The following is a 14,980-nucleotide window of genomic DNA, read 5'->3' on the forward strand; positions in this document are numbered from 1 at the left end:
AAAGCTGCTCTGGGTACACGGCAGACGGCTCTGGAGCATTGCAAGGCTTGATTGACTGTGAATGGTTCCCTGAAGCCGTCCACAGAAGGGAAGGTTATTTAAGAGATGCTTTTCTATTTCGATTTTGTAATGGAGAGGGAGAAGGTCTGCTATTGAAGTCTATTACAGAGGCTAAACTACTTTATATCTGGCTTTACTATATTCTTATTCATTTAGAGTTGACCAGCAGCCTGTTTACTGTTCAGCTGGCTGCTTTGGGTCTTGATCAGAACCAAGTAAATAATGTTACTCTGGATTATTTAAAGTTGTGTTCAATCAGCTATCTAGTCACTTGTTTACAGTTTGAAAACTAAGGAAATGGCTGGGGGAGGGAAGGGACCATATTTTTTTCACATAAATCCTGAAGACCTAATAGCACCACACAGGAAAGATCTTATTTACAGTTTGGACACTGACAACATCAGTCTTCTGTTTTTTATTGTAGGGGTTAGTAGGTCAAAGGTCAGGGCATTAATCGGTGACCACAGTCAGAAAAGAAATGCTAAACTTGAGGTGAAAGGAAAGGTGTCATGGGAACAGAAAGGAAAGCAAAGGTTTTTAAAGGAGCCATCCTACGAAAAGCCACCAGCAAAGGGGAAAGCCTGATAATTAAAGCATTGCTCAAAAAGGGTTATTTATTTTTGTGCTGTTTTACTATTAAAATGAGATAGTCTCTAAATTCACTATGGACCTGTGTGGCTTTTCCTTATCCTTTAAAAACCACCAACAACAATCTTTTCTATTTTTTTTCTAACCTAAAAATTGAAGGACAATATCAGGCTGACTATCAAATGCCAGATGATTGTTACTTGATCTGAAGTGTGGTGGGAAAGCAACAAGTAGGTAGGATAATCTATCACACATCAAAGAATCTCTGAGACTTTATCTTTGTGGTTAAGGAAGCTATTCATCCTTCTTTTTCCAATTCTAGTCTATTATATACAGGTTGTTATATTATAATATCTGAGCACCTTGAAGCAGTGGATTAAGCAATATGGCTACACATCTGTAACATGTGGTTTGTTCTCTCATCTTCTCCCCAAGGGGAAGCGTCTGCAGTGAAGTGTCTTCGTTTGGTACAACGCATGGAATGTATGTGTGTATATGTGTACGTTGCTATGTGTTGGAGAAGGCAAGATGGCAAAGTTTGTGATGGTCAGTTCCTTTGAGCTCCCTCTGTCTATCCCTCCACAAAACCAGCTAACAAGGAGGAGTCATTCTGCAGTGCGTAACTTTTGAAAAGTGAATCATCTTTCGATATAAGGCTTGACACTGCAAAGTGCTGATCAGCCCCATTGACATGCAGAGATGTTTCGCGAAAGAGGATTGGGCCTGTATAAACATCTCTGTCACTTTCACAGAGCTAAATCATGCGATTCCTGTGTCCATATAGTTATAACTCTTTAAAATCCATGCATCCCTTTTTCATATCCTCTTGAAGGAATACACAATGTTTGTTTATTTATTTGTTAAATGCTTCTGTTTAGTTTGTGATTGGAATGGGAAAAAAACATTTTTTATAGAGAGATCTAGCTCCAGTGAGGGATATTTGTTTTTCTTTAAAACACAGGAGGAGTTTCATTTGTCTCATTCAAAGAGCAGATTCTTCCCTGCAAACTAACAGCTTTCCTCTGTCCACAGGGAAACCTATTATACTTCCTTAATGTGCTTCCTGGACTATCAGTCACATTGACTATTGTTTGTAAGAGGCAAGGCTTTCAATGCTTATAGTCCAATCTTTAAATTCAAGCAATTTATTAGTATTATTTTTGTGCTCCCTCATTCATCCTCTTCACCCTGGAAAGAATGAAAAATGGAAAGGGGTGGCATTTTCTTCTCTCAGTGAATATGAATGTAGGAGTCAGAACTCCTCCATCCTAGGGAAAAGGCCTATAGAATGTAAAGTAAAATAACTCTTCAGGGTCAGATTTTTAGCTGGAGCCAAAAAGCATTCTAAACATCTGAAGGTGGGGTAGTACAAAGGTGGGTATGTTCTCCAAGTCCTGGAGCTGCTCTACATGGTCTAGCCCCTTAGAATAAGTTAGAGAAACCTGAAGGCTGCTCTAATCTGCGCGTGATTTCCATGTCTCCAAAAGGGCATTGTAGCAGCCATGGATAAGGATGCCCTGCCATGCCCACTTCCACCCACTATACCCCCTCCCCAGGAGGAACTCCTATAGTGTGTCTACATCACCTGAAGATCCCCCATGGATGGGGAAATCCTACCTTGTGTGGCTGGATGAGCTAATTTTAGGGAGCTTTGCACTGTTGGAATGGCACAGTTACTCAATGAGGACAGGATCTGTCCTCTAGAATGTGGTTCTCCCCTCTCCCCACGCTATATGCCTTTTCTTTTTTTCTTTGAACTATCCTACAGAACTGAAAATAAAATATTATTGGGTGCAGAATTCTATTAGATGGCTCAAATATCCTATACAGAGACTATAGCCTCTTTATTAAATTCTGTAGCTTCTTAGAATACAGAGTCCTAAGGGTTTAATTCCTATTAAATTCTATAGGACTGTTCCAGAAGGGAGGGAGGGACCTTGTTTTGTCTAACAGAGTGCTCATTCCACAACCTCTGCTGCAGTGTCTGTTTGCTGACAAGGATGAGTGTGGATCCCTCAGAGATGAATACCAGTTGGAAGGGTGGGTCAGTCTGTCTGGTTAACCTCCTTTACCCTCCTCATTCCCCTGCTGTAGGGCCAGCGTACAGTAATTAACTGCTCCATTTGTGGGACATCCACAGTTTGTGATAAATGACACTACTCTAAACACCAGCCTGCTGCCGAACATTTGAATACAGAACAACATTTGAATATAGAACAACAAAAAGAAGCCATACAATAATTCTGGTTGGACTGGAGCAAGCTATGGAGTATTTAAAATAAAACTGTTTTGTGTAATTGAGAACTTTATACTGGTCATTTTAGGGTTAAGCTACTTTGCTTTATAGTAAAACAATGCATTCTGCAATTTGGAAGACAGTCCATTAGTCACATAAAGAATGAGTATTTCTCATTTCCTATTCTGGTCAGTGTGGGAGGGCTAATACCCATGCTGATATTAAAGGAATACAATCACAGAAAGCAAATTAGGTTTTAGATAGACTAAGCATAGCCTGAATACTCCTAGGTCCTTTCCCTTTGGATAGCTAGTTAAATTGTATTTTTTTTAAGGTTCTGTTTCTCTTAAAAAATAAAATACATATTAGAAAATCTGATTCATTTTTGACATATTTAGCTGGGTTTTTTTGTAATCAAATCTTTGAAAAAAACTATATTGCGGTAATCTGATTCAGAATATAAATAATGATATATTGCGTGTAAATTTTCTGCTAATGGCATGGTATCCCATAAGTGCATCATGAGAGTGCAACCTTTGGTTACTAGCCATCAACCCACATATTTTGGCTTTGTAGGAAATGTACCGTATGATATTAAAGGGCTGGTAAAGCATAATATAGTAGAATTCTTCTCCAAGCCCCATGCTTTTCATTGACCAAGTTTCCTAACCTACTTTCTTCCTCTGGAGATTCAGTTATCTCAACTTTTAAATGCATTTCAGTCAAAGGTAAACACTTCCCCCCTCATCTGTTCTTTCCGTTTTTAATGCTATGAAAGGTGCCAGGTTGAGAGCTCTAGAGATTTAAAACCTCTGTTCATTAATAGAAATACCAGTACTGCAGACACTGACAGTTGCAAATGTCTTCTCACCTGCCCCACCAGTATTCCTCAACCCTGACCTGGAGAAACCTCCTCTGCGGGTGAAAGAGCAATTCAGTCTTCATGTCCATTTACACCCTGACCTCTCTGGCTCAGGCTGTCAGCATGGAGGCGAGTGGAAACAAGGAATCCACTCTTACACCAAAGTCATATGATGCCTTCTTTAACATATGCATGTGTGCTCTCTCTCTGGTCTTGTTCTGAAGTTTGCAAGAAGGAATGCAATGTGTTAGGAAAACTTCTTGTCTCCTTAATCTTTGCTGCATAAGACCTTAAATTCATCAAGTGAAAACAATCGTTCCAGTAATTAAAACATCATAATTAAGATGTTTTCTTCTAAAATAGTGGTCCTAAAACTGTAGTCATAAGACTACACAGACTCCCAGGTGGCCTCCAGAGATTGGGCTTGTCCCTGGTTACAAGTTCCCTTGACAAAGAGCCTGGAGACTTGTTGGGTTGGGTCCTTGTTTCTATAGGCCTCTAGGACTGCTGCTGGCTGGGGAGCTTGTCTAGGTTAGTAGAGGAAAAGGGAACAAAGCAGAAGGGAAAGTATGTGCAGGGGGAGAGAAGTAGTAGTGGACCACATGACAGAAGAGCATGGGGTTGCGGAAAAGAGGAACAGAAGAGATGGGAGTGAGAAAATGAAACCAGAGAAAATCTAGAAAGTGTGATAAACTCTTAGTTTTAGAGTAACTGCTCTGTTCCCACTTCATGGTCCTTTGAGGCCACCCATTTAAGGTTTCTGGCTACCAGAAGTTACTACTTTCGGGTGGAGACCTGTCTTTCACCCTCTTGACCAGGGTTTTAACGCTGCACAGCTCCCTGCCTTATGCTGCGATATCCTCACAAGCCAATCTGCCTCATGTCCAGAGCCTGTGTGTTGCTCTCTCTCCAAGAGCTATGAAGAATGTATTGCCAGCAATTACAAGTTACCGCACAGCTCTTTCTAAACAAGCACATTTATTCTTAAGGTAAAAGCATTACAGAGAAAGCTCATAAAAACCCATAAAAGTTTTTATACATTTGCTAAAAGCCTACCAGAGTAACCCACTATTCTGATGAGCCCCTAGAAGACAAAATATCAGAGGAGTAGCCATGTTTGTCACTTACTACAGGACAGGCCCAACAAGGAAAATAACAGAACACTACTGGTCATCATGTACAGCCCCCAGATAAAACCTCTCCAGTGCATCATCAACAATCTACAACCTATCCTGGAAAACGATCCCCAGTCTCACAGGCCTTGGGAGGCAGGCCAATCCTTGCTTACAGACAGCCCCCCAACCTGAAGCAAATACTCACCAGCAACTACACACCACGGAACACTAACCCCAGGAACCAATCACTGTAACAAATCCCGTTGCCTTCTCTGTCCCATATCTACTCTAGCGACACCATCATAGGACCCAGGCCCACCACCAGAGGCTCATTCACCTGCACATCTACTAATGTGATATATGCCATCATGTGCCAGCAATGCCCTTCTGCCATGTACATTGGCCAAAGCGGACGGTCTCTATGTAAAAGGATAAATGGACACAAATCAGACATCAGGAATGGTAACATACAAAAGCCAGTAGGAAAACACTTCAATCTCCCCGGACACTCAATAGCAGATTTAAAAGTAGCCATTCTTCAACCAAAAAACTTCAAAAACAGACTTAAAAGAGAAACTGCGGACTACAATTCATTTGCAAACGTAACACCAGCAATTTGGGCTTGAATAGGGACTTGAACAGGGCTCACTACAAAAGCAATTTCCCCTCTCTTGGTATTGACACCTCCCTCATTAGTTATTGGGAGTGGACCACATTCACCCTAACTAAATTGGCCTTCAACATTGGTTCTCCATTTTCAAGGTTACTCCCTTCTCTTCATATGCCAATATATATTTATGCTGGCTTCTGTAATTTTCACTCCATGCATCTGAAGAAGTGTTTTCTTTTTACCCACAAAAGCTTATGTCCAGATAAATCTGTTAGTCTTTAAGGTGCCACCAGACTCTTCGTTGTTTTAGCAGACAAAAGACTTTCCAACCCTTCTGCAAGGGTTAGGCCCCCCCCCTTTGAACATAAGGTCTTGTATGTTTGCTGGATCCGAAATCAAGGCCCTGATCAGATTAAACACAGCCTTTTTATGCCTAAAACCCTTTATTTGTCTGTTGGCCTCTGGAAATCCCAGTTTGAACCAGCGTATGTAAGCCTCCCCAAAATGTGGTACCTCTTTGGAAGTGTTTACCACCTAAGTGATTCAATGGGGTTGCAATATCTGCCACATCTCCCTCTAAATAAGTGGGTATAACTAGATTGCCTGGCTGGAATCCTAGGGGAACCTATAGGTTTATCTCCTGGGTAGTGTGACAGTCAATACCTTTTATAATTTAAAAGTATGGCAATTGACATAATAAACATTCTGCTAACAAGATGGTACACATCATAACTACCATCTGTACAGTCATTTGATCCCATATATTTTCTCTTTAGAACCTGTTGGGCAGATCTGTAAGGGGAGCTCTACTGCGCCTCCTCTTACCTCTGTCACCCCCAAACCTTTGGTTGTGAACTTGAGATTTGGTCCACTGACTACCACATCCCATCTGGTTTTTTTAGGCAGTGTGTGGTGTCACTTGGTTCCTCAAGGTGTCAGGAAGCAGCTTTTTGGACAAAAGAGTGACGAAAAGACAAGGCTGGCTCCCTGTGAAGCAGCTCTCAACCATGTACTGCATCAATAAAACATCCTACACTTCTCCATGTATGTTTGCCACAAGGAAGTTCTGTCATCTCAAAGGGAGGAGAAAAAGGTTCCATGCTTGTGAAGGGATGAGTTCCCCCATGAAAAGCTCTCCATTAATGTGACCAAATTTTTAGAAATCCTCTGTCCTAGGCAATTTTAAGTATGTATAAATAAATACACTAAAAATCATGTGCATGCTGTTCCGGAGAAAGTGGTGTTCTGCATTTGTTGGCCTGTGGCTGGGGTTTCCTTGATACTTCATGGTTTATAAAATAGTTATAAGAACCACAGCTGCAGAACTGTTTAGTTAGAACTTTATGGGGAAGCAGGTAAGTGACCAAAATAGAGCATAATTTCCACAATAGAAGAGTACAGTGTGCAGAATCCAAGAGAGGGTCTGCTGAGTGCCTTGCACGGGCGAGCTCACCTGGAGCCTTTATACCAATGAAAAACCTAATATTTGTGGCTGACAAGGAAAGCTATTTTTTACAGCCGGTAAACAAACCATAATAGTCAGTCCCCCACGCCCTCACTTATTTCCAGGCATTTCTCGAAAGGTCAATTTTCTCAAGGTGTGACCTTTAGCTTTTGGATAGAAAAGATGCTACTCTTATTGGCTCTGAATTGAAATTGTCTGAATGGTAATAACTTGGAGAGACAAGAATATACATCTATATCTCAGGATTTGTACTGAGAAAGAAGATACAGTATTTGAGTTTTTCAGAGCCTACAATAATCTCTAAGGCTACAGACGCATCTCTGCCAAATAGCCGTAAAATTAAGGCAAGTTTAATTGAAATGAATCCATCAATCAATTACTGTATTTCCTTTTTTAAGCCTTTTTCCTGTAGAGTCTTAAGTACAGTTATCAGCTATCTATTTCTCATTAGTAAACTAAAGCTAGCATTGCATAAAGAAATGAGATCACTCCTTCCTGTACATGAAAGGAATGTGACCTGTGTAAGAACAAAGTGAAGGAAAGATATCCTCCAAGCTGCTTCTACAGTGGGTAAAACAGTTGCTAAAGGAAAATAAGCTGAAATATCAAAGTGGCACTACCCAAAGTAAGGGGGAGTATTTTTATGGGGGATAATAAAATTGCAGATAAAAATTAAATCCCACTATTTTTTCTTTTAAAAGATTATGCTCATGGTTTTCTGCCATGAGGTATGGGGAGCAGGAGAACAAGGATTATGTATAATATTCAGTTTGGTGAAACTAAAACGGAACGTGCAAAATTGTTGTTCTGCTTCATGTTGCTTTAGCCTTTGATGCATAAAGGGCTGGCACATCATTGGACGTCGTGGTTCCCAGTCTGTCGCACAGCACACTATCCAGTCACGGCCATGTTCCTGAGTGTGACTGATGTACCATTGTTTACCTAACACAAACATGAGGGTTTATTACTAACTGCTCAGCTGTCATCTTTGTACAGTAGTGTGAAGAAAAGGAGGAGGGGGAGACATTTGGAAGGGAAAAAAACACCCCAAGCCCTAGCACTGAGTTCTTGTGATGTCAAATGAGTAGGAGTGCCATGTGGGAGGCAGAGGTGTATGGATGGGGGCTGACATTTTCAGAATGTGTTGCTTGTGTTCCCGGTATTTCACGTGTGCCCACTCATGGTATTTACAGGGGCAGCCCCTGTGTGATTGGGAAAAAAAACATTTTAAACAAATCTCTATTCTCTGAACTGATTAAAGCAAGAACATATTCAGCACTTCACAGTGGTCCTTTATGTAACGGATTTGATAGCTCTGAAAGCACAGAGTACCGCTTCACTGAAATGTGTTCAGTTTCAGCTAGAAGCAAAGTTTATTGGAAATGTGAGCTGCTGAGCCGGTGCATTGGCCTTTCGCTAGTAATCTCTAGAACAAACTACAGACCTCACAGCTCATTTGCACACCTCTATCAATGCAGTGTATCAGCTAAAACCAAATATAATGTGGAGGACATTTGATATGCTACAAAACTCACTGGGCAATGTGTCTAGCTTTGGTTCACCCTCTTTTTAAACTTGGGGGAAGGGATGGGCAGCTGCATTTTTTTAAACAAAATTAACAGGGTTGGAATAAATGTTCAAGTGTTTGACAAAGAAGAAAATGCTTGACTTTTTATGTTCATATTATTGAGATACTAAAACCCTTACTACCAAGAAGAGAATGTAATAACTTAGTCAATTTCTAAACTGAAGTGCTAGGGGGCATAGTTAGTAAAATGAGTCCCTGTACATGTCACATGATCTGTATCATTCCCCTGAGTCATAAATCTTTGGAACATCTGTTGTTGTTATACTCATTTTCAGTTATGCTTTCCACTCTCCAGAATTTCCTAGGGGACACAATGGGTCAGTTAGCAAGCTGAAAATGGTCCTCAGCCCTAATTTAATCAATATAGTGGCAAACTTAATAAAATAGGCCATGTCACCTCAAAACCTCAGTACATTTTGGTAGGTACACTCCTGAAGGCTATGACAAGGATGTTGATTTGGTGTCCTTAGGAAATGGTGCGGTGGTTTGTAGATGTGGGTAAGAGGCAAAGGATAATCTCAGCTCCATTAAGATGAGGGGTCAAAGCCAATGGTCCTTTTCTTACATTTCAAACATCAAGTGAATTCTTTAATAGCCCTCCCTCTGCATATAAAATTGAAGCATTTCCAGGAGAACTGCATATGCATCTATGTGTTCACACCTCCCAGCCTGCCAGCTACAGTACATTATAGCGGATAGTAAAGTAAAATTCCTATTGCACTAAGATTGTTTTGAAATTGGTTCAATGGATTAGAACGCAGACCAAGACTTGATACATATCATATATCCAGATAATAAAACTGTTGCCCCAAAGCAGGTCATTTGTAGTGGGGCTTTAGCACATGAGATATGTGTTCCAAGCCAAAGCACTTCCACTTTGATTCCCTGTAATGGCTTTATATTTTATTCTGAATTACCCCTTTCTAGAAACATATACAAGTAGATCACCTGCTTTACCAGTTAGTGACACTTCTGGAGGTGGAAAGGGTGGCCTTGTAGGATTTATCTACTTACCTAGATAGTTCTTGTGCCCTGTAATGTTTTTTTTTTCTTCTTCTAAATTTGTGTCTGGCTGAATTTGCTGAGTGGTTGCCTCTGTAGCTGCCTCAGTAATCCGTTCCATACAACACATAAGGACAAAGCTCTTGTAGTGTGTGGTCTCTCCTTAGTTTTTGTGCCCTTCTCTTTTTGAGGCAGTTGCCTTCCTGAAGTTTTTATATGATGACCACTTTCACTATGCTCAGACTTACTTACATCACCAGCAGGTCTGTGTCTTTTCTAATGAGAAAAATTCTAATCATCCTAACTTCTCCATACTATTGCAATTTTAGAAACCCTTTGTTTGAGCTGTCCTCTTCCAATAGCTTGTCCCAGCCTCCAATATTGCTCCTGCAATATGATGCTCCAACTGTAACCCAATTTCTTCTCATGATCTCCCCATCTCCTTCCCCTTCAATACACGCTTCAGGATGAGTGGGAGCTATGTTGGTGTCAAACCAAAAAACAAAAACAATGTGTGATGTAGACGTCTTAAGGACTTTTAAATTATTTCCTGGATACCCAGAAATTGTGAGCCTTTTTTGAGGAAGAATTATTGCCATGGCAAAAATATAGTTCAAGAAGCTACCACATCCTACTGAAAACCCTCTATTCCCTTTGCTTTGACTGGGAATAACCTTTCAACTATCTTGAGAAGTTTAACCAGTTCCTTCTCTTCACTCTTGAGCAATTACATCTAAGTCCTTTAACTTAGAAGCATGCTGTGGAATTTCATTTTCAATTACTGAGGTTTTCTGTGTGAGGATTTTCATAAATTGCTCTGGAAATGTAAATAGTAGAGCAAAGCATCTTATTCTGCCTATTAATCCTGCAATTACATGGCTGTAGAGTCTTTTTACCTTTCTTAATGTGATACTTAAGCCCCCTTTTCTGCCACTCCTCCACATAACCCGTGCACTGAGGATTATGGACATGCCAGTAAAGTCCAGGTTTTTGAAAGCTACATTCCAGACTTTGTAGTTATGTGCTACTACTTTTCACTGCCTCTCTTTAATAAGCTTCAAGCAAAACAATATTTCATTAGTTAATTTGCAAATGGTTTCTTGAGGGATCACATAACTCACATGAATTATGTCCACATCCATCAGTTTAAAGCATAACTAAACTGGGCTGAAAAAACTGCTACTCTGTCTCACTCCAGTGGCTCGGTATTTGTATTCCTGATGTGGACTTCATTGCTGAGAACAGAAATGCAGGCTTTGTTTGTTGATGGATGTGACATCTTGGATCTACCATCTTGGTTATAACAGTTTTATACTGATAATGTTCCTCAGCCATCTTCCACAGATGCTAAACCTGACAGGCCTGAAAAATTACAACTCTCACATTCCGGCTGGCTTAACTTTTAGTCTAACAATCACTACCATGATTTGATCGTACAGAAAACAATAATAACAATTATTTTGCTGTATGGTCTATCAAAAAAAGATATTTCATTGCAATTCAATGCCATATTACTAATGACTGTAAAGCCTCCAGTACTTTAGAAATCCACTTTCCTCTTTCTCTCATTCCCTAGGTGTGTATAGACCACAATGGAGTGACTTAGACTTAAACTCAGGTACAGCAATGCTAAACAGCCAGTTCTTCCTCAAACCCAGTTTTATTAAACATCACTCTTCCTATTACTTGGGTTAAATAGCCAGATGATTGCAAAACTCCCCACCTCCCACTGAGCTGTGGGAAAGAGACCACATTCAGCGCTAAACCTGCAGCTTCTTACCAGTTAGAAATTTTGCTCTTTATTTGTCCACCTCACAGATGCATCATGCTAGAGAGAGGTTCAGACCAAAATCCTGGATCTAAAAGAACCCCTAACTTTGGCCAGGAGGAGGATTTGCAATCTGAAGCTAGATCAAGATACAAATTTTGGAAATAGCTCCAATTTTTATAATGAACAGACTCCAAAACCTGGATCCAAATACTGCTGGCACACTGGTGTTCAAAAGTTGAATCTGAATTTTGAAGCTAGGGCATCTCTGTATATCATGTACAATTTCACACCTAATTGGACAACCAAGTACTAGCTCACTCAGTGACTGTAGCTTGCAGATCAGTATTTCTATCTTTTATAGTAACCCAGACAATATATTGACTTCAAGCAAGAAAGAGACATATATAAGAATCATAACATAAAATAAACTTGGTTTCCATTTCTTTACAGCAATTTTGCATAGAGCTTCTGCCATTCAGCCTTTCACATCATTTCATCAGTGTGATGACTCTCCGGTACAACTGGTGAATTAAAAAGTTGCATCGCTGATTTTAATTGCACTTGATATGATACACTATTAAGGTATCCGATATGAATGTTGCACTATCTCCTTCACTGGATAAATGATGGCTGTTGTGCCATCGCTGTTGGGAGTATACCTATGGCAACACATTGGTATACTCTTTTTGTATTTGTCTCATAGAACCATAGCAGTATATGACAACAGAAAATACAAAGGCACAGCATTGTGTAAAACTTACCAGAGTCTCAAGAAACATTTCTTCTTGTAATCAGGAAACCCAACTGGTTGTGTCTGTCCCTTCTATCTACTGCCACAAAATAGATTTTTGTTTTATTTCATCTCTCAAATACCCAAAGCGTATTTGGGATTGACTTGAGCCCTTGTTTGTTTCGCTATAATTATAGCCCAGAAAAACTGAAAGTATTGCGTGGGAGGAAACCGTGACAGCCACAAGCTTCCACCACGTAGAGATCACATGCTGCACTTTGTGGGTAGTAACTGGGAACTTCCAATTCTGTCGCAATGTGCTTGTATTGTAAAACAAAATGAAACCACGCGTGCTTAACCATTGTGGGAACATGAGAATTGCCATACTGGATTGGATCAGTGGTCCATCTAATCCAGTAACCTGTCTCAGACAGCAACCAGTAGCTCAGAGCTATAGGCAGTTATGGGATAACTTGCCCCCAGAGAAGGTTTCCTCCTACCCCAGAGTACTGAGAAGTTGGCTTATGCCCTGAAGCATGGCTGTTTGTATCTTTCCCATCATTCTCGTTTCTCTTTTTAGCAGTAGATTTCCCAAAAGTTTGGTTCTGCTTGTTAACTGAGGAAAAACCAAGTGCCCAGAAATAAGCTTAATACTTCTCATGGAATTATGGGTGCAAGGGACCCAGATTCAGTAACTGTGAACCCCACTGGTATTATTATCAATTGACCATTATTGTTATTTTTCTCATGGTAGTGTCCTTAATGTGCTAAGCACTTTACAGAGATTCAAGAATAGAGCAGAATCTGAATAAAAACACATAGATTGTAAGCTCTTTGGGGCAGGGACCATTGGTTCGTTCTGTGTTTGTACAGTGCCCAGCAGAATGGGAACATGATCCATGACTAGGTCTCCTGGGCACCATGGTAATATGAATAACAACTACTACTGCTAATAAAGAATGGATGGTCTCTGCCTGGAGGAGCTCACAGTCTAAAGATGGATGGACAGACAAGCGGACAAGTCAGGAAATCAGAATAAAAAATCAGTAAGACGTACTATGGGCAGCACTGCAGAAGTAGGCTTTCAAAAAAGATTTAAAAGTGAATAGGGAGGAGTGTTTGCAGATGATTTCAGAGAGGGGTAGCAGTCAACCTGAAGCTTGATAAGAGAGCAGAAGAAGGGAGGGATGTATTTACAATCATGTCTTAAAGGAAGTGACCAGTAGATAGTGGATGAGGAGTCAGTAGGAAAGATGTGTTCAAAATAATGGACAAGGAATATTTACTTTTAGTGGCAATATATGTGTTTGAGAGGCCAGAAATGTGGACATTGAGGTAGCCAGGTCAGGATATAGTGAGAGACTGAACAAGAGATTTGGCTGTGGTGATGGAAAGAAAGGGACAGATGGTAAGGAGCAAGATTCAGAAATATGAAATTTCATAGTGAGCTATTGCCATTCTGCAACATCAATTTTCAGTCTATTCCACACAGCAATCAGTGCCCCCAAAATAGCTCAATATTCTTTCTGTACCATCCTAAATGTTATCTTAATGTCTGAATTCATTTTCAGCCAAGTACATGCTCTCTTGGTGTGATTCCTTCCCAATCAGTTTCTTGTAGCAATCTACCCCATATCAGTAGTTTCAGGTTAGAAAGAAACTTTAACATAAAAATTATAATGTAAAATAATACTTACTTTGCATTTCTTTACAGCAGCATTGCACAGTGGCTCTGCCATCCAGCCTTTCTCAGTGGGTGGACTTCCAGCTATTTCACTCTATGATTTTTGTCATGAGTCTTGCCTTCTTCCCCTTAAAATGAGGGGTGCAATGGATTACTATTCAGGACATACTATTATTTTCCACCCACTTCCCTGTAACGGTGGTGTCAGAATTACTTTGACATGCACAGTTCTCGGGAGCTGAGGGTCACAAGAAAAATGGAGTAGAGAAGCACAAACTCTGGAATAATGAGGGCAGAAAGGCTGGGTGTTGAAGATAGGTGTGGAGAGAAGGGCAATGTGGAAGGTGTGGGCTCGGCAGGGGGAAAAGGAACCAAGAATGAAGGTGGATTTAGAGGGGATCCTACGGCTGATGATATTGGAACAAAAGTGGAATCTAATTTGATGCTGATAGTGGCTACATAGCCAAGCTGTTATAGAGCTTGCTGAACCCCATCTCACACAAAGCCTTGGACTCTGGAAACTCCCTTCATGAGAGGAAGTATGTTGACAAGGGCAAGGGTAGGATTCATTCTACTTCTCCTTGAAAATTGCCCTCGCTCTTTAAGGGACTCTGGCAGCAGAATCACATCTCATTAGAAAGATGAGTAAGTCACTGGATTTTATTTTTGAATTTAAAGATGTGACACAAAGGAATGAGGCAAACCAAAACCCACTACTTTGACACCTTCCCAAGGTAGATTCTGACTGAGAAAATGCAAGTCCCACTAGAAACCAATGAAAAATAGATGGTTTCAAAATTGTTTTAAGGTACATTGTAGAGAGAGACAGGGAAACAAAAACAAACAAACAAACAAAAAACACATTAGAAGCTGTTTAGTTTTCTCTGGTTTCTAATTGGACTTGCATTATATGCTTCCTCTCTAAGATGGCAGCCTCCAGAACGGAGAGGATGAATTTTCTCAATGGAAAAAGTAGTAGGTATTTCTTAATTATTTTTAAAACATGTATTGTGCATATTTAGTCTTACAGGCTGATTGAACAGATACTTATACAAATGCTGATTTTTATGTGTATGAGCAGTCACGTTGTGTTCACCTACCTAGGTATTTTCGGGATTGTGACTTTTTTTAGTAAATATTTTCTTTGTTCTCCAAGGTATTACAGACAAATCACTGTAGTTTTCCTTTAACTTTCACTTGCTTGCCCATCAGAGATAACAGAAGAATCTCATTTGCTACAATGTCACAGTACCCTCCAAATCTAGCCCA

General features: G+C 40.2%; 1 protein-coding gene across 18 annotated transcripts in view; it reads right to left on the minus strand.

The window, feature by feature from the left end:
• RASGEF1A (RasGEF domain family member 1A) overlaps positions 1 to 14,980 on the minus strand; it is a 278,684-nt gene that overhangs the window by 62,234 nt on the left and 201,470 nt on the right. For 12 of the 18 annotated variants that reach the window (XR_010589201.1, XR_010589200.1, XR_010589199.1 and 9 more), the window contains one exon: positions 13,725 to 13,839. The exons of 4 other annotated variants lie outside the window; for them this stretch is intronic. Coding sequence is in view for 11 of the 14 variants with exons in the window: in XM_065551760.1 (XP_065407832.1) it covers positions 13,725 to 13,766 (42 nt within the window). In the remaining 3 variants the exon portion in view is untranslated. Of the gene's footprint in view, positions 1 to 12,058; positions 12,217 to 13,724; positions 13,840 to 14,980 lie in introns of those variants that run through there. 2 more of the 18 variants (XM_065551766.1, XM_065551764.1) reach the window with 2 other exon arrangements.

Source organism: Chrysemys picta, chromosome 7 (genome assembly GCF_011386835.1).
Source record: "Chrysemys picta bellii isolate R12L10 chromosome 7, ASM1138683v2, whole genome shotgun sequence".
In the NCBI taxonomy this organism is placed as follows: domain Eukaryota; kingdom Metazoa; phylum Chordata; order Testudines; family Emydidae; genus Chrysemys; species Chrysemys picta.